Source organism: Vanessa atalanta, chromosome 10 (genome assembly GCF_905147765.1).
Source record: "Vanessa atalanta chromosome 10, ilVanAtal1.2, whole genome shotgun sequence".
NCBI lineage: Eukaryota > Metazoa > Arthropoda > Insecta > Lepidoptera > Nymphalidae > Vanessa > Vanessa atalanta.
The window spans coordinates 12,971,571-12,994,997 of record NC_061880.1 but is presented as its reverse complement, the minus strand read 5'-3'; the positions used below and the strand labels follow the sequence as shown (position 1 = coordinate 12,994,997).

Sequence of the window (23,427 nt, the reverse complement as noted above, 5' to 3'; positions counted from 1 at the left end):
CAAACGTAACGTAAAAAAAACATTGATTTTCATCTTTCTCATGACGTATGTTATCATTGGCAGTATGAACGTAAACTATGAATGTTTTATATTAAATATAATGTAGTTAAACGTGTGTGAGTTAAACGTATCGTATTGTGTGATTTTTTTTATTATTTTAGAAATACTTTATAAAAATATTAGCTTTCTGCGCTCCTTCTCCGCACAAACTTTAATAGTACCAAATATTTTGGATTGAAGTTGAATTTGTATACAAAATTAGTTAATAGTTTTAGGCTGGCTACAAATAATATATCTCATTACTTATTTGTGAATAAGATTATCAGATCTTCTAAATGTCGATAAAATGCCTTTTGTAAAACGCATAAGCGAAAAATTTATCTGATAGAGATCGCTTAGCTCAATACTAACCGAATTATGTATTATACTCTGCTACAACCGTAACCTAAAAAAAATATAGTAAGCAGTAAAAGCTAACACCTGTAACTGTCTACTTGGCTAAAGGTTTTTCTGTAATAACACAGGAACGGAAAAGAATTAGATCATATTCCCATAGGAGCATAACTGTAGCTTGGAGGATTTAAATGTGTCTGAATTTCATATAGATACGCAGGTGATATTTTTATGATATTTTTAATCACTGTCGACTGTCGAGCATTTGAGTGATGAACTACGATCAGAAATTAAACTCTTGAAAATGGAGTTATTTTGCTGTTATTATATAACTATCAATTGTACTGGTAAAACTTTAAAGTTTTTACAGTATTAAACCCAATCGTTACGGCGGATCGATATTTGCGAAGTGTATCTGCAATGACCCGCTGCCGATGTATAAATACACAATATTGCGAGATCAAAATCTAAATCCTGGTAAATAAAAGGGAAGTAGTAGATCATAAAGTGGCTGCGCCGGAGTCCCGATATATCCCAGTATCCAGCGACGTGCGCGCGCGCCGCCCGCCTCATTACCGACATTATAAAATACATGTTTACACGATATCGTCTAAATATTTGAACGCAAAGCATTACCTCCCAGTGAAAAATGCTCGTCGAGTTGTCTGCGTTATATTTTATCCAGTGAATTATTAAGACAATTTTCAGTGGCTCGGTGGTTAAGAATATTCTGAAGGACACAATATTATGTTTTTTGAGATTAGATATATGAGTGAAATATGTTTGTGATAAGTGGATACGTGAGAGTGATATAGTTGGTATATGTGAAGATGTCTCGTCGGGAGACGCGTGTGGAGCGCGTCGACTACCCACCGCCGCCGCCGAGCAAGTGTGCTAAGGTGCAGTTAAATAGCACTAACAGTTTTCAATTTCTTTTTTATCATACAGGTAGGTGTCTTGGAAAACGGACCAGTTGATGGTACGTAGCCATAACGGCACAGTGACATTGATACCTTAAGAAATATTAATGATTCCTCATATCACCAATGATGCACCACCAATCTTGGGAACTAAGGTGTCCCATGGGCCTGTACTAACATTGGCTCACTTACTATTTAAACTGGAACATAAAAATACAAAGTATTGCTGTTCGGCGGTACAATATATTATGATGATAGGTTGCGACCTAGACGGCTTGCACACTGCCACTACCAGAAAACCTACCCTACATATACAAATTTTAAACTATAACTTGCAAGCCGAAATGACATTCAGATCAAGTGAGATTAAAATAATCAATATTAAGCAATATCGTGTGAATATTCTTTGAACATGATTGTAGATAACCAATCGAACGTATTCATTGGCCATAAATTTGTTCACGTAGAATGATGTATTATAACTTCACATTCTTGGACTTTTGCCTCATAAATGTTAAAAAAACCATGTAAGTCATGTAAATATTAAAAATTCCAATCACGATATGTATTTTCGTGATTGGAATTCACATAGTGATATGTATCCGTACTCGAAATGCAAACGAAAACACGTCTCATACATCTCTGTCGTTAATTTTTCTTCGGAGATGAATTGGAACATGAAGGCGAGTTATGTTCGTGAATGTTTTGTAATTAATTTTACTTTTTGTGTAAAATTTGTTTAATTTTTCTGTAACATCGAGGAGTGCTTCCTTTCGACACGACCCTCTCAGCGCTTACAAGTCACTTGTCGCTTCTTTCAATATGTTTACGCTTAAACCTTTGGAACATGTGAAAATACACACAGCAGTTACTGAGATTAGATCATTTAAGCATAAGGCTTATATAGGCGTAAGCCGTGCACCATAAGAGTTCGCTATCATCCGCTGCTCAAGTCAATATAATATAGAATTGAATCATTCCTTTCAAATAGTTCTAAATAAAAGTCCACAACACTATAATCATGTCCTTCTACTTTGTGCCACACGTGCGATGTCGGGAAAGGCCTCGGTCTTATACAAATTAATGGTCGTTTTTTGATAATTGTGACGATATGTTACAATACCATATCCTGTCTGTAAAAAATCTTATTAGATATGTCAATTCAGTCAATATGAATATCTTTAATCTATATACAAACTTGATTCGTAAAGTACTTCTTTTGATGTATGCGGATAACACGGTATTATATGCAGGTGCTGTACTACACTTGGAAACTATGCTCAGTGGTGTTCTCTCATTTCGTGATGATCAGCCTCGTGGTGGCGTACTGCATCCTCGGAGCTGTCACCTTCGAGCGACTCGAGGCGCAACACGAGAGAGAGGTGAGACTGGCCCTAATATCATTAATCATTATGTTCTACAATAGATTTTTAAGAAATATAAACCGTGGACAATCCTAACTAGTGAATCACTCCGAACTGGTAGCTTTACATTTAATATGTAGAAAAATCGAGTCAAAAATGCTTACATAAAGTATATTTTGATTTTAATTTATGAATTGTTTTCTTCCATTTGCATAAGATTATTACGTATTTATTTCTGTTAACCAGTTCCGACAGGCATATATAACGTCTAGATAACGTCACACCATTAACATTTATAAATATCATTGCGTAATGTATTTGTACAGCAGATTTAATTAAACATTTATTTGCAGGTGAAGATGAACATATCGCAGATCCGCGGAAACACGACGCAGAACATTTGGTTTATGACCAACCGAGTGTCGTATCTGAATCAGACGAACTGGACCGCCGAGGTCGTTGACATGCTTAAGGTGGTTAAATATATATTTATTATCTTTTGGCTCAACAATGCTTTTGTGGCTCATTTTAGAAAGCTTCAATCATTATTTAATATTTTTACCAAAAGTTAAAAGTATTGATAATTTTATTATAATTGTGTTTGATATAATAACATATTAAAAAAATAATGTATGTTAATCTATCTTAAAATACTAATATTGTTCATGCGAAAGTAGCTCTGTCTGTCCGTGGCTCTTTTATGTCAAGACACTAAAACGAATTACATGAAACTTGGTATGAAGCGAGCTTGAACTCCAAGGAAGGACATAGGCTACAGGAAATTTTTATTACTAACTGACGATCAATCACTAAAACTCGAGTAACATATAAGCTAGGTTCGTCTGCTGATATCGTGGAATACTATATAATTAAAGGCACCAGTGATGTTTATGTAAATCGATTCGTCTTGCTTTAGTTAATCATCGTTTTAGCATTTAGAATAGATATATGTATTACATATACATATGTCTATACTCGTATATATAATAATATTACCAAAGATATAACTAATGAAATAATAACAAAAACTAAGAATCGTCTATTTTTAATCTGAAATCTGTCAGACTCTATCTTTCTGATTGGTGCTCATTGTTGTAGGATTTTGAAAACGCAATCCTACTGGAGATGAAGGTGCGCGGCTGGGACGGCAACGAGAGCACTGACCACATCCAGTGGACATTCACGGGGGCGCTGTTCTATTCCATCATTGTCATCACCACTATTGGTGAGCTGATCTTTATTTTATATGTACACACTTTTATACACACTGTCGTTTCATTGTCTAATACGCTATGTATAGAACAGTAAAGAAAAAAAGTTTATGGTTATTACATTACTCGTAGATAGTCTTCGGTAAAAGCGTAAGGCAAAAAATAGGCATTTGATAAACATAATTTAGTAAACGTAAATAAATACCTGAAAAAGAATTTATTCAGTCGAGTGATATTTAGCAATGTTCACTGATAAGGTCTAGGTCCTACGAGGTATATGAAAATATTAGAATTTATCTTTTTTCTTTTTATAGTACAATCTGCCCTGTAACTAAGGAATAGTTACGTTTTTGGAAACAATAAATATTCTACCTGTTGAACGCCGCCGCAGTAATGAAGTCGAAAAATGTTTGGTTTGAGTTATTCCCGCGCATTGCGATATATCAAAGCGAGCGCGCGCTGGCGAGCGGCCAGATCACAACTATAAGAGCATTTTTTAAATCCAATTCCGTAATATCGGGCAACGTCTTACGATCGAGGACGCTGTAGTTTTTTTCGTAAAATATTTGCACCTTCATCTTATGTATATACTAGCTGTTGTGTTGCCCGCGGCTTTAGTCGCGTGGAAGTTAAATAACATATTTACAGAATAACGTAAAATATTACGTTAATTCAAGACCTTTTTGTTTACAACATTGGTGTGTATTGTAGATTATCCAGAAACACTTAAATACGTATCTTCTCATTTTAAATCAGTATTCCAATAATAAAGTTTTATGTTTCTAACTTAAAAAAGACGGACTTCCATACAAACTTTCAATCCCTATTTCACCCCTTTAGTGGTACAATTTTCGAAATTCATTCCTTAGTACTAATCTACTCAATAAAACGAACCTACTCACCAAATTTCATGGCCCTGGCCCATGGCTGTTAATAGTTTACGCTCGGCGACGATGAATCAGTCAGTCAGGACATGTTATTATATAAGTATTTTAACTACATTTTAATTTTATTAGATTGAAGTGCTTTTACGCGGCTCAAAGTAGAGAACACTCACTAGCAGAAATCACCACTGAAGGAAAAAAGTGTTTTCCTGTCTCAAGGCGGCCATTTCCTCCCTTCCCCTTTCTCTCTGTCTCTTTCTATTATACTACGGCTTTACATAATATTTTGTTATGTTTTTAATAACCACGGGATTTTAACAACAATTGTATTTCGTGTCATTTAGTTATTCTCTAACGTTGGAAATATATTTCATTGCGTCTGTTGTTTTATTTATTATATAAAGTGAAAGCAACTTCGCAACAACCCGGTGCCCCACGACTCCTCTCGTTTATTTTATAAAATATTAAGTAATTGTCACCTAGCTAGTCTTATGATATTTACAAATGCAGTCAGTTTTATTTTTCTGTTTGTTGTTCGCATCGGACGGTAACGTTTGGTCGTTCTTACGTCGCGAACAACCTGCAATCGTTGAAGATAATGAAAACCACGTTAGTATTACGACAAACTTATTTAAAACATGTATTAAAATATGCACAGGATTAGCACACAAACATCTTAAAGCTACGATTACAGCGTTAGCACAGAACGCTGAGGTTAGATCTCGTTAAATATTTACATTAAACAAATCACTGCGGGCACTTGGCGACGCGAAAACGCGAGTGCGGTGCGCCCGCCCCGAGTGCCTACGCGTATTAGTTTATTAGTTATCACAGCGCATCACTCATTTACCGTAGTAGTTTCCCGGGCCAATCTGACCTGTGGGGCCGCCTGGGCCCACGAGGACCCGTCTGCCTGGACCGATAATGCCAGTCGGGCCGCCGGGGCCGACTAAGATTCCACGTTGGGACTGACGGTTAAATCCACCTGGACCAATAATACCGGTCGGGCCACCCGGTCCCACTAAAACGCCTTGTCGTCTCGGTCCGATTACACCAGTGGGTCCACTCGGTCCCACTAATACCGGACGATTATACGCGGGGCCAATTATTCCCGTTGGGCCGCCTGGTCCAACTAATACTCCTCTTTGAGCTGTTTCACTTAGCCCTGCATCACCACTGGGTCCATTTGGTCCTGTAAGACCATTTCGATGATCACGATCTTCGTTTCCGGGCCAAATTACACCGGTTGGACCCTGAGGCCCGGCCAGAACTGGTCTGCCAGGGCCAACTACTCCAGTTGGACCCCCGGGACCGACTAGAACTTGTTTGTTTATTGGTCCGATGATACCAGTGGGTCCATCGGGTCCAACGAGAACATTCTGAGGAGGCCTTCGATCTTCGAAAGAGCCAAGTAATACGTTGTTGGGCCCGTGGTCGGGTCCAAACACACCGCTAGCATCGGTTTCATGCGGCGCCGGGAAAGGTCCTGCTAAACTTCCTTGGCTCGGGTAAAGCATGGGGCGCTCGTCGTCCACTTCATTGAAATATTCTGTAAATAAAATAATGATATTGAAATGAATTTAACTAAATTTAAAAAAAAAAAAAGATATCGATATAATGTATCTTAAAAACCTGATTGCTGGGAGTTCTGTCGGTTGGGAACATTGAAACAGCAAAGGTACTGGTTCGTTCCGCACGCCCTCTGGGAAAAGGAACAGCGTTCATTGTATATTTACATTAAAAGTTTCTCGATTTTTAAAAATATAGGTAATTGAATTTTTTTTTTTTTAAATACAAAATTTCATAGGAGGACGATTTACGTCTAATAATTGAAATATGCAGCATTTTGCTCAAAAGCGTATTATCTACCACAGCATATTTTATAAAGTAATACGAATAAATAAATAATAATAATCATGAGAATGTGTGAGCATTTTTATATCACGACGTATCGTTGGTCGTAACCAATAGGAGCAGGGTATCAATGAAAAATGTTGTAAAAACGCGGGAAAATTATTCCTTTTGAGCTTGAGATTTGATGTAAGCTACATTGCGTGCGCTGCGTAAGCGGTTAAAGTTTTGCAAAAACCATGTATTACAAAATTGTTCCCCTTTAAAAGATAAAAAAGTCGGCGCCAATATATGTCTATCTTTTAATTTTGGCTCAATATAACCTTCTCTATAGTAAACAAATTTGTTCTAATATAATGTATTGTATGCGAAGGTGTTTTAGAAACATAATATTATTCCTTATACAAATAAATACAATATTCATGAAGTTGTCCCTTACATCATTTGATTTCAATAAAGTCTAAGGAAATATCATAGTTTTTACATCTACTATGTTATGGTTACCTACATATATAACGACATTGTAAGACCCAGTACTTTTACCTAACGTTCCGAAGTTACAATCTTACTGATAATAGCGCGATGTACCTCTAACATTAGCATTCCATTACATTAGCCTGTAAATTTCCGACTGCTGGGCTAAGGTCTCCTCTCGCTTTGAGGAGAAGGTTTGGAGCATATTCCACCACGCTGCTCCGATGCGTTTTGGTGAAATTAGACCCATGCAGGTTTCTTCACGATGTTTTCCTTCAACGCCGAGCACGAGATGAATTATAAACACAAATTAAGCACATGAAATTCAGTGGTGCTTGCCTGGGTTTGAACCCGAAATCATCGCTTAAGATGCACGCGTTCTAACCACTGGGCCTTCTCGGCTCTCCTCTAACCTACCTCTAACAGCTTAATTTAATTTATTAACTTCTAAGCGAACGAAGTCGCCGGTAAAAGCTAGTTATTCATATTCTTAATATCGGACTCTTAATATTTTTAGTGTAATGTAATGTTATTTCATAGTCGAGTAGGAACATTGGTTCACCTTGTAATCTGTCTGCACCTTGCAGTCTGGTCTGGAAACACACTTGCAATGCTGCAGCGAGTCCAGCGTACCGTCGGAGTACCTTTGGTTTCTGTAATAAACGGAATTTTCCTTAGACTTTAAATGTTTTCTAATAATAGCTATATTATAGAATCTCGAGAAGTTTCATTACAATCTACCATTAAAGACTACATTCAAACAATTTTTCTTCGATTTGATTTTGAAAATAATATTTGTGGGTATTTTGACTCCTTAACATATTCGTTATCAGCACGTCGCAATACATAACTATGTATACCAATGAAGCCGATCCAAACTTTCATCGAAGGAAACTTATTGTGCGGAGTTTTTGCGGAGCTTTTGTTTAACTCTTGACTTATATTATCTGCTATAAGTATCTAGCAAATTTCCATTTAATATTAACTTGAGAGTATATACATCAGGACGCTGTAACTATCTGTAAGTCTAATTATGTGTGCGAGTGCCGTTGGCCATTCTATTAAATAAAACGCTTATTTATAAGCAGTATACCTATTCTGTCCGTTGAGGAAGTACACGTTCTGCCCATTAATGCGGACGCTTCTCTCCGGCTCGACGAGGACGGGGTAGCGGCCCGAGCCCGGCGGCCTGTTGTAGAAGCCCTCCGTGTCGGTGGCTTCTTGAAACGGAATTTCGTCCGCTTGCACATTGTCTCTGTTATTTAAGAATAAGAAAACGTTAACTAAGATATTACAAACGTAAAATGATAATTGTATAAAAAAACCCTATGAAAACCCGTTCGGTAGTTTTTGAGTTATAGCGTTCAGACAAACAGACAGAGGTGGTGGAAAGATTTACCATAATATATTGCAATGTTTCAACCAAATCTTTTTAGGTTTGATAACTCGACACCGTCTGCCTCTGCCACTCTTGAATAAATAATGTTTTATTGTATATGTGTGTGTGTGTGTGTGTTTGGATGGATTTGTTATAGATCATTTCATATAAATTATTATTTATGACATAATTTGTGAGATCAATACAAGAGCAAGGTATTGCTAAAATAATTTCGCTAATGTAAATATTATTAAGCGGGTATATTGCAAACTAATACGATGTTTATAAAACATAATGTAGACTAAACGTCTATTGACGTACGCGTACGATCTGTCCGCTAGCCTGTGCATGATATAGAACAAAATAATCTCCTTTCATTTATTTTCTATAATTAGAAGAAAACTAATCTAAACATAATATACTATGGTACACAATACAATAGTAAGTAGTAATATATTGTTCTTCTTGGACGATGTGTTGCCTGTTAACTCACGGGTCCTTTTGCGCCTTTATCTTTAAGGATTAAAGCAAATCTTCTGATTGAGTTAAGGCCAAACAGTTTTAAATAACATATGTTAATGTAAAGAAAAAATGTCGTAATATCCTCTCTCAGCCTTGAGGCATATCTTCCCAAACTGGTAAGTATTTTGCTTTTTCAAAAAGAAGGTTTGGGTAGTAATGTTCTTTCTTCTTCTTCTCATTTTGTTTTTTGTAAGTACGACATCATTGCACAGTCTTACGTATTAGTAAGATAAGGTAAGATACCTAATTTAAATGTCAGCAAGTATACTTTAGATTAACTATAAAACGTGCTAGCAAATAGACTAGAAACAGTATCAAGCGCTTACGCAACGTGGCCGCTGAACTGAAACTATGTCGGAATTCCCTGGAGCTTATCACACAGCACGTCAATAGAGAATTCTCTCAATCGAATCACATTAACAGTCACTTCTATAATATGTTTACCAGTTTATTCTTATTATTATTGTCAATACACTCTTAACGGAGTTCACAAAAAATCTTAACAAACAACATGGAGTAGAGTTGCGAAAACATAACTGGCACTAAATAAAAAATTGACTCAATTGTAAATAGCAAGACGTATCCTCATGATGATTATCGAAATATTTTTAATATCTATCTATAGTCAATTGTTTTTCTATACCGAAATATAAAAATTAAAACATATTTATTCAAGTAGACTTGCAAGGGCTTTCTAATTAATTAAGTATTAAATAACGAAGGTATATTAATAATATATTATTAAATTTATGTATTCCGCCTGAAAATAAACTCATTGCATACTTTTATAATATGTATAGCCTTGCGTTGACTAATATAATTAATTACTAATGATCCTTCAACATAAGATTTAAATATATTTATTGGTATAGTTTCGAAATGTCATTAACATAAAATGGCATTAATATTGCTTTTTATCAAAATAAATGCCTCAATGACAATCGTATGCACTAACGTTTAAAATTTAGGACGGAGATAACCGATACCGTGATTAGAAAGTGTACGACGTACTGATCTTGCAAATATAGATTAATTTAAGCAATAATTATAATAAGATTTGAGAGATTGTGTAATTCGAAATGGCGCCTCGATCCAGATAGAGTGGTACTCGCGATACGATAGTGTGGTAACCGACTAATAAAGGCGACTCGAGTCTTTCTTGTGACGTAAATAGTATGTATTTCACAAAATTGCGATTGTGGGATAATTGTGGTATTGTAATAAGAAAACAATATGTGAGATACCGCGATGTCGGCCAAGGCGCCGAAATCAACTCGGCCGGAACGTTGCGTGGCGCGGCCGGCGTGTGCCCATTCATTCGCGTGCCTATTTAATTGCTTTAATTCATGCTAATTTTGATAAATCTTCGACAGCTAGAATTTTATACAAAGGTCATATTTAAACAGGTACTTTTAATGAATTCGTTAGTAAAGCGTACAAGATGTTACATCCGATTAGAGAGAAATGACGGAGATAAATGTTTTGAGTTCATGTGCAATGTATGTTATTTTTTAGGCAAATAATTGATTTGTGCGCTTGATATGCAATGCTGACGCTTGGCACAAGACCTCTGATGACCTCTGACTACCTCGTTTATTTCAGTTTTTTTGTAATAATTTATGTGACTACTATGTCATATTAAATTAATAAGCCGTAATGGAAAAAATAATTATTACTACGATATAAGTTATATCACGTTTGTTAATATCTCAAAAAATATTAAGATTACTAAAATAATCTTAAAATAACTTTAGACGTATAATTGATTGCTTGTTGTCATACCTTTTGCTGTTCCTGTGTGTCTCTGGCTCGTCAACAAAACGCACTTTGCTGTCGATGCGCACGCTCTCTTCGGCGGCGGCGTCCGGCCAGCTCCAGCGGTCCGCGCCGCTGTACGACACCGTCGCCAGCAAAAGCGCACTACACAACGTTCTACCTGATCGAATAAAGCACGATTCATATAAATAAAATAACGGTACAACAGTTCTTAGCTATAGAGGGAAGATTTATCAAAGAGTTATTTTAGACTATTACGGCTACATTGGCCATTATTTAAAACACAACACAGACAGACCGCGTAAGATATATTACAGAGCATAACGATGTGTTCAAATAGAGGGTTTACGAGCTGCACGAGTCGAGGAAAGTAAAAAAGCTAGCTTCACATTTCAGAGCTCCTACTGAGAATGTCTGCAGAGCAATCCAATACTTTTTGATTGATATTTGAAAGCACGAACTCTGGTTCTGCAGTGTTTTAGTCAACCACTAGACCGACGAGGCGGGTAGTCTTTTATTATATAATTTATATGAAAATACATCACAGTCGATTTTGTTAGCGTTATTATTTGAGATGAACCTAACATTTAAAAACTAATCTGTAAGATAAACTGTACCATCGAGTGCCTGCTGTGCTGCGACGTTTCTAGAGTAAAGCAAAAACGATAGCAATATTTTAAGTTCACGTCAGGGCCAGGGCGACAAGCCGCACCGCCATAATTATCATAATAAATACACGAGCACGTGACTTCAACGCCAGCCCTAGTAATTGTTCAAGTGGCGGTGACGTCTCGGCATTGTCTTAGATAATAACAAACATCACCTGCGATTACCTGCCGCAGTTACGGCCGCAAGACGCACCGGTTACTCATTAATGACTAATCTTATTCTATTCACTAGCTACCCGTGCCGGCTTCACACGGACGCAATAAGGGTCTGCCGTCTGTCGACATACAACTATTAGATCGAAGAACAAACATAAAACGAAAAATTATTTTATTTTTTCAGCTAGGAAAATTGAAATTCTCAGCTTTTTTCTACTATAATATGCATGAATTAAACATAAAAACCTTCCTCTTGTAACACTTAATTTATTAATGACACTCTTTAAAATTTTTTGCGTAGTTTCAAAGATCTAAGCGTTCAGACGGCGGGAGGCGACTTTGTTTTATACTATGTAAAGATAAGTACTTTAAAGGATTTTCCTAGCTACAAAGATTATATAATAATACCAGCATCTAATAATGTTCACCTCACAATCATTTCGTGAATATATTTAGTGAGCTTCCTTCATTATAATTTAAATCGCATCTTATTGAATCAATCACAATTAAAGTTTTATCGTACCTATCGTTTTAATTACCTAATTCCCGCCAAATTCTGAAGTCCCCCACCATTTCTATTTTTTTTATCTTAGCACAAAACTAGTTTGTCAATGAGTTAAATTTAAAGCAAAACTTTATAACGATAATAATTATTAAAATAGTTTTAGTATTTGTTGTTATTGGATTATATTACATATTAAAAGTAGAGCTACCGATGTCAGTACGTTCGAAAAATGAGAACAATAGCCGAGTAGATAGCTGATCTTCGGACTGGACGTTACTACCTTTTTTATTGCCTCATCACGATATCTTCGTTTACCGCTGAGTACGAGATGAATTTTAAGCACACGAAAACTCATTGGTGCTCGGCTGTGCAAAGACCTGATAAAGCGTTTCACTTACTATATCAACTCTATGTAAACATTAAAATGTTATACTTATCAAATCCAAAATGAAGTGCTCAGTCAATCGTCATACCCGGTCTCCAGCGTGAGTCACCGTATGTCGTGACCATACCGTAAATAATAGACTTAACGCGGAACGTAAAGTAGCCGTTTGAGCAGTGGGCGGGCGGGGATGTCGCAAGGCGCTTGGAGATGAAGCCTTGGGGACGGTCTCATGAGTATCGGTGTATTTGTATGTCGAGGTTGATGTGCAGATTAATGTTATTTTATATATTTTTGGTGAACTATGTCAAGGCAGTTTCCTTAAGACGTAATAAGTTTGCGAATGTTTACATTTTATTAGCCGACTTAAAAAAATGAGATTAATTCAGCTCATTTATTTTCTTTCTAGTATTATGATTATTATTATATTGAATCGGTTTTGTCTAGAGGGTGATCCTACTTAAATTTGAACAAATAATTAACACTCAAGTGTAGGATAACGGTGAAAACTAGAGTACGTTTACGAGTACGAGTTCGATACACGTTGCCTTTAAGCAGCGATTTTTCTATTGATCTGAACAATGATAATCTGTATAATGTTGACATGTAACGTACAAATTGTTCCTGTCGCGGTAAGACCGATGTCCGTATCCAGGCTATTCAATGTCAAATTTCATTACGACTGGTGCGCTGGCTCAACCGTGTGAGGTAATAATTAGATATAGACAAATTAACTTTCGTATTTATTTTAATAAGTATACATCACATTTATAATAAATAGATTTGTTTATAAAAAGTAAACAGTTATTCAAAAGATATATTTAGTATCTTGTTTTTCTTAAAGGTAGAATCTTATGATTAATCATACTATGCGTCTCGGTTTCTTCGCCATAAGCTCTAAATATAACAAATTACACACACAAATTACCCCTAAAATTGCCTTTACAATAGTTCAAGCGCACGTAAAATAAAAAACTTGGTAAAATGCACTGAGACCTAAAGAGAGATTTTATTATAAATAACTACAGCTATTTAGGAAGTTGATGATTTATTTATTTATAAATATTAGAAACATTAGTTAGTAAGTTATATTCAATTTATTTTATAAATAGTATAATATATTATTAAATTTTATGAGTTTTAGCGATAAATTAAATAAATACGATTGTAGTGTCTAAGGTGATTATCAAATGTGAATTTTTTTTTTTTATTATTTGTAATTTATATAATATTTTTATTATTTATTATTTTTTTAATTATAAATGAATTAAAATGTATACATACCTATCATGTTTTCACAACACGTTACACATAACAAAAATAGCCAATATTAATTAATATATGCGCGCGCGCACACTCAGCGATCGGTTATGTAACTGACGGGCGCCTGCGTCGACTTCAGGCGATGGAGCCTTAGAGCCGCCGGTTCGGGCAAGTGCCTTAGACTATTGAAACAGTATGAAGCAAGCTTTTTATTATCCACGCTTGTTGGTAACGATGAACTACATTTTGATTTGTCAGTTTGTATGTTAGATAACATCTCTCGAATACAAAACCTTAATAATTTAATTATCACCCTGTAGCCTCTTCCGAATTTTAAATTTTTATTATTTCCTAATCAGTAATGAATTACTTAAATTTGTCGTAGTCGTGACAATAAATAACTTTACTCAAATATAATTATTGAGCTCTTTTAAAAAGTGGTCACTAGCGCCCGCTAGCGCGATAGAAATTTGCGCTGCACGAAATATTGACCACTATATCGACAATGCACCCTCAACCTTTAAACTAAGAATTGATGTCCCTTGAGCGTGTAGTTACCCCGTCTCACTCACGATCAACATAAGACTAAATGTTGCTGTTTAGCGGTAGATTATGTGATAGGAGGGTACCCAGAAGAGTTTATAAAAAAGCCTACCCCATACAGTATATATATGGAATATATAGATTTAATTTAATATAAATATGTGCGTGAACACAACAACAAAAGACAGTTATTATATCTTTGTCCTGACGCAAAACTCCATAAAAGTTTGTTGCTCAATGTCGCTGCGCACCAACGGCGATGTGCAACGCCTAGTAGTACGTTCGTGGTCACTTCGACAGACGTTAATCCTACTTTGTTACTTCTTTACTCATATCCAAACAATGTCACAGACTCTTAATTTAAATAAAACAGAGGCTAACAAGATAATCCCAACATTGTATTTATTACTTAAGCATCTAATGTAGATATTACACTATTAATATTAAATTTTATATCTATTGTCTTTTAAGATATGCTCTAATTTTAATGTTGAAAAGTTGAGAAGTTAATTTGTAACCTATGTGGTCACGGAATCAAATACGGGTCAATTATAAAGTTTCTCACGTTTATAATAATTCTGTCTGTACAGTTAAACTTCCCGAGTAATCCTGAATAATTTGTCCGATAAAATTTTGATGTATGTGTGTATAGGTTGCAGCCAACTAGTTACTTTACATATTGTATTGCTGTGTTCCGTTTTGAAGGGTGTGTGAGCCAGTTGCCGACGGACCTGATCATCTTTAGATGTTCAGGTCCGCTTCGGCGTCGGCGTCCGTCATCCGTGGGTGTATTCTACCACCAAACATTACAATTATTTTGTAACATCGAGCGAGGTGAATTATAAAACCAAATTAAGCTTATGAAAACTCAGTTGTGTTTACTAGACTTGGAATCTGCAACTTTCGCTTTAGATTCTAACCACTGGGTCATCACGAGTATATGTATTATTGTCATTTATATTTGTCATCTATATGAAATCAACCAAAAATCGCTGTATATTTTGACATGAAATTTGTACCATTTTATTCAGCGTGTTTCAGAGATGTATTTTGGTTAAGCATTATCAAACAATATATTTAAGCAAAAGATTACAATATTATAGGTCTGATTGACTTTAGTATAGTATAGTAACTTAACTATATATAGTAACTTCACGATACTAAGAAGGATTTTTGAAATTTCAAGTTCAACGGGGAATGGGAGACGTAACTTCGTATGAATTATACCAGCTCGAAGTCGAGACAGGCAGCTCAGCTCAATGAGATCATTTATATTCTCTTTAATTTTTTATAAGTTAAATATTCGGCTGATAGCTTAAAAGTAAAACACTTTAACATTAACGAGTATTACAAAACGCAGTAGATAGTTGCAGCGTAGTGAAACGAAGGTCGCTCGCACCAAATCGAGTTGCGACTGGGGAAGCCCTAAGGTCTCGCCCGTCCTAATGACCTACATTTTGGGGAGTTGCATTCATTACAAATTACTAGTTCTTGATCATGGTTTTTGTTTTCTTATTATTAATAGTATAGTTAGGAGTTTTAGTCCTTCCGTTTCATTGAGTATCATTGATCTTTCATTATTACTATGACACCGACCCCTCAAGGAAAAATTTACCGTCGAGGTGAAAAAGTGAGAGGGATAGAGATATAGAGAGGGAGAGGGGGGAAGATAGAGCTTCCTGTAAAATTAAAATAAACTAATAAATGTAAAATCCTGTATCCGTTGTTGAGATCATTGTTTGATCAACAATATGCTGTTTGTGTTTTGATTTCATTTTATACTACCGCCAGACAAGACGTTTGCTTTATATATATTGTAGATCTACTAACTTTTAGTTCTGATAGACAAGATTAAATATTTCGGGTAATTCCAGGTTACTAAACAACCAAACTGTTACATTAACTCGAAGGCTAATGTAATAAATACTCTACAATTACTCCAATCATATTTGGACAGGTAATGACAGGTTTATAAGCTTTTCCATTATAAACCCTATTTCATTACGACAAGGTTTAAATTTCTTTAATGTAGGGATAATGGATGAAATGTTTTTTTTTTTTGTAAAAGACAATCCCGATAGTAGTCAAGTACCGCGACCTCGGCGGTATCCGTTACAAATAATATGACGGAAATTGTATTCAATTGATTTGTTTTGAATAATTATTCGGTCAAGTTTGTGTTTTGCGACACGTTTAGTATTCCGTAGGTGTGTTAATTACATGACATAAAATTATGAGGAATATAATGCATATATGTATACTAACTTCTTATATATAGTCATATATAATACTAACATTATAAGGTATAGGTCATTTTAAGGGTAGTATTTGGATCTACTAAGAATCTTTCACTATTAGATAGCTGAGTTATTGTTTACTAGTATAAGCCTTATTAATTGATATACAGAGGTGCATTTACAATGCACATACTCATATTATAAGAATAAAAAGGTTCGTAAGTGGTCAAAAAATAATTTTGCAAATCCGACTATATATGACTATGCCCCAATATACATACAAATTATTTAAACTCCATAATATAATAATATTATATAACTTCTTTTTTTAAGTCGATTAATAGTTATAGGCTTTGCTATTTAATTTATTAACAATAATATTTTAATCTCACATATAAAAGATCATTAAATCATCCAGCGGTCAAGTTTCTAATTGTAATCAACTTCAACAAACGTTTCCGAGTAATTATTTTGATGTAGAAATATAAATTTATAGTTGAGATAAAGACAAACATAAGTTAAATTCTCCCGTATTGTCAGGAACTCTGAAATATAAAATAACGATAAAAAATTAACCCGACTTCATATAACATCATAAAGAATAACTCAATTGCGTTTTTATATATTTTTTTACTAGACGACTAAATAATTAAATATTCAATATAAAACTCGTTCACTCACAAAATTGTTTTTCAATGAAGTGGTTATATTTTTTATGCTTGACCGAACAGCATGTAACATTTTTGAAAAATTGGAAAAACATCCAAATGTGTGCCAGTAATACTCACGCTCATTTAGTAATAATATACAATACAGTAAGACAGTCATTCAAAATAGGGGACCTATTCATACCTAAATAACTAAAACTTTTTTTTATACTTGGTGTTAGAGCTTTGTGCAAAGCCCACCTGGGTAGGTTCGTCCACTCACTCATCAGATTTTCTACCGACAAACAGCAGTACTCGGTATCGTTGTGTTAAAATTTCAAGTGTGCGTGAGCCAGTTTAACTATTTGAAAAATAAAAAAGTAAACAAATAAATAAACTAGCAACCCCCCCCCCCCCTTCTTCTCACGTGTATTTTATTAATTACGAAAATATAGCGCTCAGCAATAGTGTAGCTTTGTGCCAGTGAAATAAATTTTAAAATTGGATCATTAGTTCCGGAGATTACATCCTAAATACAAACAAACACTTCTATCTCTTTATAATATTAGTTTAAATAATTAACTCAATTAGTGATTTTTTTACGTAACTATCACATAAAATCAGTTTTTGAAAAGTACAGAAATAAAGGACGGTATGCAAGCTATTAATTATTATAAATATTATTAGTAAAAATAGTTGTCGAAATGCGGCGATTATTTTCCATCCCTAATGCTTCACATCGTCAGTCGTGCAATAACTGTTCTACTCAATAACTTTAAATGGCTATGAGGTTATTACATAATAATAATTCAATTCATTCAACAAGAAGGCGTTTCGTATTTGTTACAAAACGCAATGAATTATGCGAACATGAGTTGAAACAAATTACCTTTTACTTGAATCAGTAATCAGGTTATAGATAAAAATATTAAGTGAATACAATAAAAAAAATAGTGTATGCATCGGCCGGGAATCGAACCCGGGCCGCCCGCGTGGCAGGCGAGCATTCTACCACTGAACCACCGATGCTGATGATTGCTTTCGCTAAATTGTTGTACGTTATCGTTGAATGTTCTACATTTACACAGTTCTACAATTACGTAGGAATATTGCCGAGTTAATATTAGAATCGCTTTTACGACTTTATCGCTTTTTCGTGCGATTTATCTGACCTCGTTTTGCTCAAAATACAATAGAGTGCTATAATTTAAACGTTGAAATTCAAATATTAAACTTTAATTGATAGTAATTCAATTCACAAAAATAAGAAATTACTTAAAAGGGCGAGTCAATAGTATCGTTATTATTGATGTCTTTCGTCACCACTTGAAATTCGAAGAATGCGCTTATTGTATATATCGAATTTACAAGAAGTGTTTAACTGTTTACATCTTCAAAATTCATTATTACAGAAGATTGTACAATATTTGTGTGTCACTGTTTTAATGAAATATTTTTTTAATCTAGGGTATGGACACATAGCGCCCAAGACTCAGACAGGTAAGGTGGTGACCATCTTCTACGCTATCCTGGGCATCCCCCTGATGCTTCTATGCCTTTCCAATATTGGTGACGTCATGGCTTCTTCATTCAGGTATTTACCGAATATGACATTTATATTACAGTACAGTACATTTGCTTTTAAAAAAAAATAGGCGTTCTTATATATTATGTTTATTACTGCACTCATTTCTTCAAATATATTAATGTTTTGTGAGCTATACAATAAGATATAATTATTTTCTTAATGTCGTAGATTTTTGTATTGGCGAGTATGTTGCTACGTTTGTACGCGCCCCCCTAAACCGAGCCATCGGCACTCTATGAGGTAGGATTTGAACATACGATAACATATTTCAATGTACATGTACAGAATTATATTAATAATTACGTCAATCACTAGGCGGTCGAATCGGACTGGAAGTACAAGGGGATCAACTCGGCGTCGAAAACCGCTCGAACGTTCTCAGTCTGACACTGATTGCAGGTTAGAAATTATTTACATATCGCTAAATTATTGGTATTTTGTATCAAATCGTGGGGTGAGGTATTCACCTGAGTGAAAATAAGAGACAAACTCTTTTTGACTATAAGCATTGAGAGCATTATATATTATCTACAGTTTGTTTTGTAACCAGACAAATTGATTAAAAAGGTTTCATAACTAGATACCGCGACAGCGGGTACAACAGTACTCGGCCGCGCCGTACGCGCCCACCGGCAGCACCACCCGTCCTGGTGCCGGCCTCACGTACTCGTTCACAGCCTCCCGCTCACTCGCGACCATTCGGTAACTTACATAATAACTAAAATGACCTTGTGAAATGATAGTTATAAATGTTCAAATAATAGCTTTGCTTTCTGGGTTTGTTTAAACTGTTTGTTTTTAATATAGGACCAAGAGATTATGAAGACGATCGGTCTCCAGTTAGATATGAAAAATATGGAAAGGATCCTTACGAGGAGGAGGACGGTGAGTCAACTTTATAAAACTCCAGTTAAGATAACGACCTTCTGACCGATTTCATCTACAGCGGGCATGCTCAAGAGAAACTAGCATAAATATTTTTATGCATTATCAATCATCATTTTTGAAGTGCATCCATCATAATATGTCGTTGTATAACCGGAGGCCTCAAATAATTGCTTATGGGCAAGAGACACATGATCACTTGCAGTGTCATTTACATAAGTTTTACTATTATTATGTAAAAAATTGATGCATTAAACATTTTGCTAGTATTTTGAGTGTAACAGATAATATGATCCACTACAGTATACGTATAACTTCCTCTTATTCTGAGAAGTTTTATCTTATATAAGTATTCCCAAAATAGTTGAATTATTTTCAGAAGAGTTCCCTAAAATATCACTGCCGTTACATGATTTACAAGCAGCGCTTAAAGATTTAGAAGATTACCAAACCAAGGTAATTCCAAAACCAGAGACAAGGAGCAAATCCCTGCCAAGACCGTCGAGACCTAAGTCTGAATTTGGTCCAAGGCGTGATTATGATGAGCAGAGACACTTTGATTTTGATGAAGGCCAAGAAATTTATGAAATGCACGATCTCCATGACGTTGATTACGAAAATTATAAAGAAAGAAAAGCTTTGGAGGAAAGAGAAAGAAGAAGAAGAGATAGAGATGACTATCCAAGAGATCGCGGATATGATCCAGAAGATGAAGATTTTGAGTTTGATATCCCAAGAAGAAGACCAACTTCTGACAGGAGGTATAATAACATATATATCTACTGAACAATCCCAAACAAAGAATAAATATTTGTGTGTTGCGAAATCTTTAAGCCACTAAGCACTTCTTTCCAAAACGTATGTGTGCTTAATCATATAAAGTTTATTTTTTTAATTTTATAAATGATTTACTATTATTGTTAGGGTTAATCGTGGCAGATCCGAATACTATGAACGTGATATGGAAGAGTATCCCGGAGAGAAAAAGCGGGGACGAAGAGCTCGCAGTGCCATTTACGACTACGAGCGGCGCTGGGACGAGGTAGAGGACGAGCGCTGGGATGTGGAGAGAGGGCGCAAGAGGTTGCGGCGCTTACAGACTGTCGACGATACTGTGAAGGCTTCTTATAGATATGTAAGTCTGAAATGATCCAAATCAATTTATTTTTATCACATAGAAGAAATATGATATATATGTAGATAACATAAATAGGAAGCTCATGTCAAGACAAGAATGAGAACTATCCAACTAGTGATGTATGAAAACTGGCGCATAATTTGATTGGATAAAGTAAAATGACCAAATTCTTGTAAATCTTAATTCTTGCAGACGCCTTCACCAGAGAGAGAGGAGTGGAGCGATGAAGCCCCACCTTTGCGTCGAGGTCGCCCCCCAGGTAAGGCATCTGGTGCATCTATATAAAATAACTATACAATTAACTATTAAGTTAAAATATTATAAAATTACAGCCTGGGGCTCGCGACAATCAGATATATATGCTGTCCAACTAGCGGGACCTGCTAAGGAGGAGGTAACTATTTGATTTAGCTATATTTACTTAACGTCGAATGGATACCATATTATATTAAGTATCAATGCGGAGCTAGTCATAGATTACGAACCGTTAGACTTTCCTAGATACTTTTATACATACAAGTGTTGCGACTTTGGGAACTAAAAAGCGTTTAACGTTACAAGGACGTTACTTATGTCTCGTAGTCTGCTTCAATATTAACTTATTTATATATTTGATGGCACAACAAACTATAGAAACTGGACAAAAGTTATTTAATTGAAATGTGGATTAACATAATCTGTTTTTTTTTTTTTAAATTCACTTATATTAAGGACCCAAATAAGATTTTAAAGATAAGGATAAAGATAATTACGATTTGCGAACACAACAGTTTAAAAACTCCAGGCTTTGAAAGTTCTGATATTTAATCTCTTCCTTATATTCGTTTCACTCGCTCGGGTTTTTATCGTATCATACCGATTGAATACGGAACTCTATCATTCTAGTTAACTGATAGCACTTGTCTAAATTATTAATTATTTACAAGCATCACACTAATATACACATACATCTATTGATGTAGATAAAGTACGATAACGTACGCACGAGCTCTTTTATCTTAATATTGTGTATTTTTATTGATAATTGTACATTAATAAATTGTCTAATGGTTTTTCTTTTTACTTTCGCTGGTCAGTCAATTATTTTTACAAAATTGTCTAGCAAAATAGGTTTTACCACTATTTTTTTTTACGATATCGGTAGGCGGGCGACCAAATGGGCCACCTGATGGTAAGTGATCACCACCGCCCATAGACAATGGCGTTGTAAGAAATATTAACCATTCCTTACATCACCAATGCGCCACCAACCTTGGGAACCAAGATGTTACGTCCCTTGTGCCTGCAGTTACACTCACTCAGCCTTTAAACCGGAACACAACCATACTGAGTACTGCTGTGTGGCATCTAATGAGTGGGTGGTACCTATCCAGGCGGGCTTGCACAAAGCCCTACCACCAAGATATTTCATTATATATATATATATTAAAATTTCTGTATTGTCTTCTATATAAATCGTTTCAGATAAAGCCCGTGCCCATATGGCTGTGCGTTTTCTTGGTGGCATCTTACATCGTGGCGGGCACGTTTCTGTTCAAGCGCTGGGAGGGCTGGGCTTACCTGGACGCCGCATACTTTTGCTTCATCACGCTCACAACGATTGGCTTCGGTGACTTTGTTCCCGCACAGGTCGGAATAATATATTTGATAAGCTAAGTTGTTGTTAGGTCGCTATTAATAGTCAGAGTAAAAAAACAACTGCACTGCTATTATTTTATTTCGGACTAAATAGTAAACGCTGTGCCTTTTGTTTATCGTCAATTCACAAGATGGATTTAGATGTAAAGTTACTATTAGCTTAGAATGTAAATTTTACTGAAAATACCGCCAAGATATTCGTAGTTACTCTTCTTCAGCTGAAATTACACATGTCAACTAAAGTATTAACTAAATGCAAATGATATACTATATGTCATCTGTAATTTGATATTCGAAAATGGAAGACCTCTTGCAACGAAACGGGCGCCACCGATGATACTCACTAAACTAAACGCGTCACGAGAATTAAAATAATAGAATGAAATGACTTTACAAGGTTTTGTTACGTTCAACATTGAACTTATTTCCCAGGGTCAGAGCGGAGAAGCTGCGGATGCCGTACACTCGATAGCGCTGTGCTCTCTATATCTATTGTTTGGCATAGCTCTGCTGGCTATGTCCTTTAACCTCGTGCAGGAAGAAGTCAGGGCTAATGTCGCTGCCGTTGCGACTCGTCTCGGCATCATCAAACCCCGAGACAATACCGAAGATTATTGAAATATAAAAAAAACTAGTCAATTTATTCATTATTAAGTGACTTTCGATTGTATACAACTAGTACCACATACAACATTACCCACGTGTATGTTGTAACACATATACATACGAGTACGTGCGCGCGTCACACTCGCGCAATCTTTAATTTGATAGTATACATTTACATTGTAAAGATAATTGTTATTAATACATTACATTATACATATATACATTATGTCATATATATAAAATACACCTACAGTTATTTCACTTGTTTATTCGAAATGTTACCCTTAAGCTTTACCTAACCCTTTACCTTTTAACCTTATATTTTCCTTGTTATTTACATTGCACAACTGGTAAGAGACTGCCAACAAGTCTCCGTATGTTCTTGTCTCTCCCAATTA

At 35.4% G+C, this 23,427-nt stretch overlaps 2 protein-coding genes and 1 non-coding gene across 3 annotated transcripts; 1 reads left to right on the top strand and 2 right to left on the bottom strand.

Moving 5' to 3' along the window:
- The first annotated feature begins 1,033 nt into the window (after positions 1 to 1,033).
- Positions 1,034 to 23,172, top strand: LOC125066810. Its single transcript, XM_047675089.1, has 15 exons — positions 1,034 to 1,292; positions 2,567 to 2,695; positions 3,031 to 3,150; positions 3,776 to 3,902; positions 18,642 to 18,768; positions 18,931 to 19,002; positions 19,078 to 19,161; positions 19,343 to 19,464; positions 19,570 to 19,647; positions 20,027 to 20,408; positions 20,572 to 20,782; positions 20,978 to 21,044; positions 21,118 to 21,179; positions 22,250 to 22,414; positions 22,856 to 23,172. The coding sequence occupies exons 1-15, from the start codon at positions 1,224 to 1,226 to the stop codon at positions 23,039 to 23,041; spliced, it is 2,001 nt and encodes a 666-aa protein (XP_047531045.1). The 5' UTR covers positions 1,034 to 1,223; the 3' UTR covers positions 23,042 to 23,172.
- On the bottom strand, positions 5,422 to 13,839 carry LOC125066811 (collagen alpha-2(I) chain-like). Its single transcript, XM_047675091.1, has 6 exons — positions 13,769 to 13,839; positions 10,780 to 10,933; positions 8,191 to 8,352; positions 7,660 to 7,750; positions 6,405 to 6,474; positions 5,422 to 6,321 (listed from the first exon to the last, which is right to left on the bottom strand). Exons 1-6 carry the CDS (start codon positions 13,773 to 13,775, stop codon positions 5,615 to 5,617), a joined length of 1,191 nt encoding a protein of 396 aa, XP_047531047.1. The 5' UTR covers positions 13,776 to 13,839; the 3' UTR covers positions 5,422 to 5,614.
- Trnag-gcc lies at positions 18,133 to 18,203 on the bottom strand. The gene has a single exon. It is a non-coding gene; the product is annotated as a tRNA-Gly (tRNA).
- Positions 23,173 to 23,427: the final 255 nt, after the last annotated feature.

What these genes read in the sequence shown, in the direction of transcription:
- LOC125066810 (XM_047675089.1), top strand. Translation starts at nt 1,224, where the DNA reads ATGTCTCGTCGGGAGACGCGTGTGGAGCGCGTCGACTACCCACCGCCG. An exon ending in CATTGTCATCACCACTATTG is followed by an intron (nt 3,903 to 18,641) that starts GTGAGCTGATCT and finishes TTTTTAATCTAG; the next exon opens with GGTATGGACACATAGCGCCC. An exon ending in TGAAGGCTTCTTATAGATAT is followed by an intron (nt 20,783 to 20,977) that starts GTAAGTCTGAAA and finishes TAATTCTTGCAG; the next exon opens with ACGCCTTCACCAGAGAGAGA.
- LOC125066811 (XM_047675091.1), bottom strand. An exon ending in TTCCTCAACGGACAGAATAG is followed by an intron (nt 7,751 to 8,190) that starts GTATACTGCTTA and finishes CGTTTATTACAG; the next exon opens with AAACCAAAGGTACTCCGACG. An exon ending in AGGTGCAGACAGATTACAAG is followed by an intron (nt 6,475 to 7,659) that starts GTGAACCAATGT and finishes TCCTTTTCCCAG; the next exon opens with AGGGCGTGCGGAACGAACCA.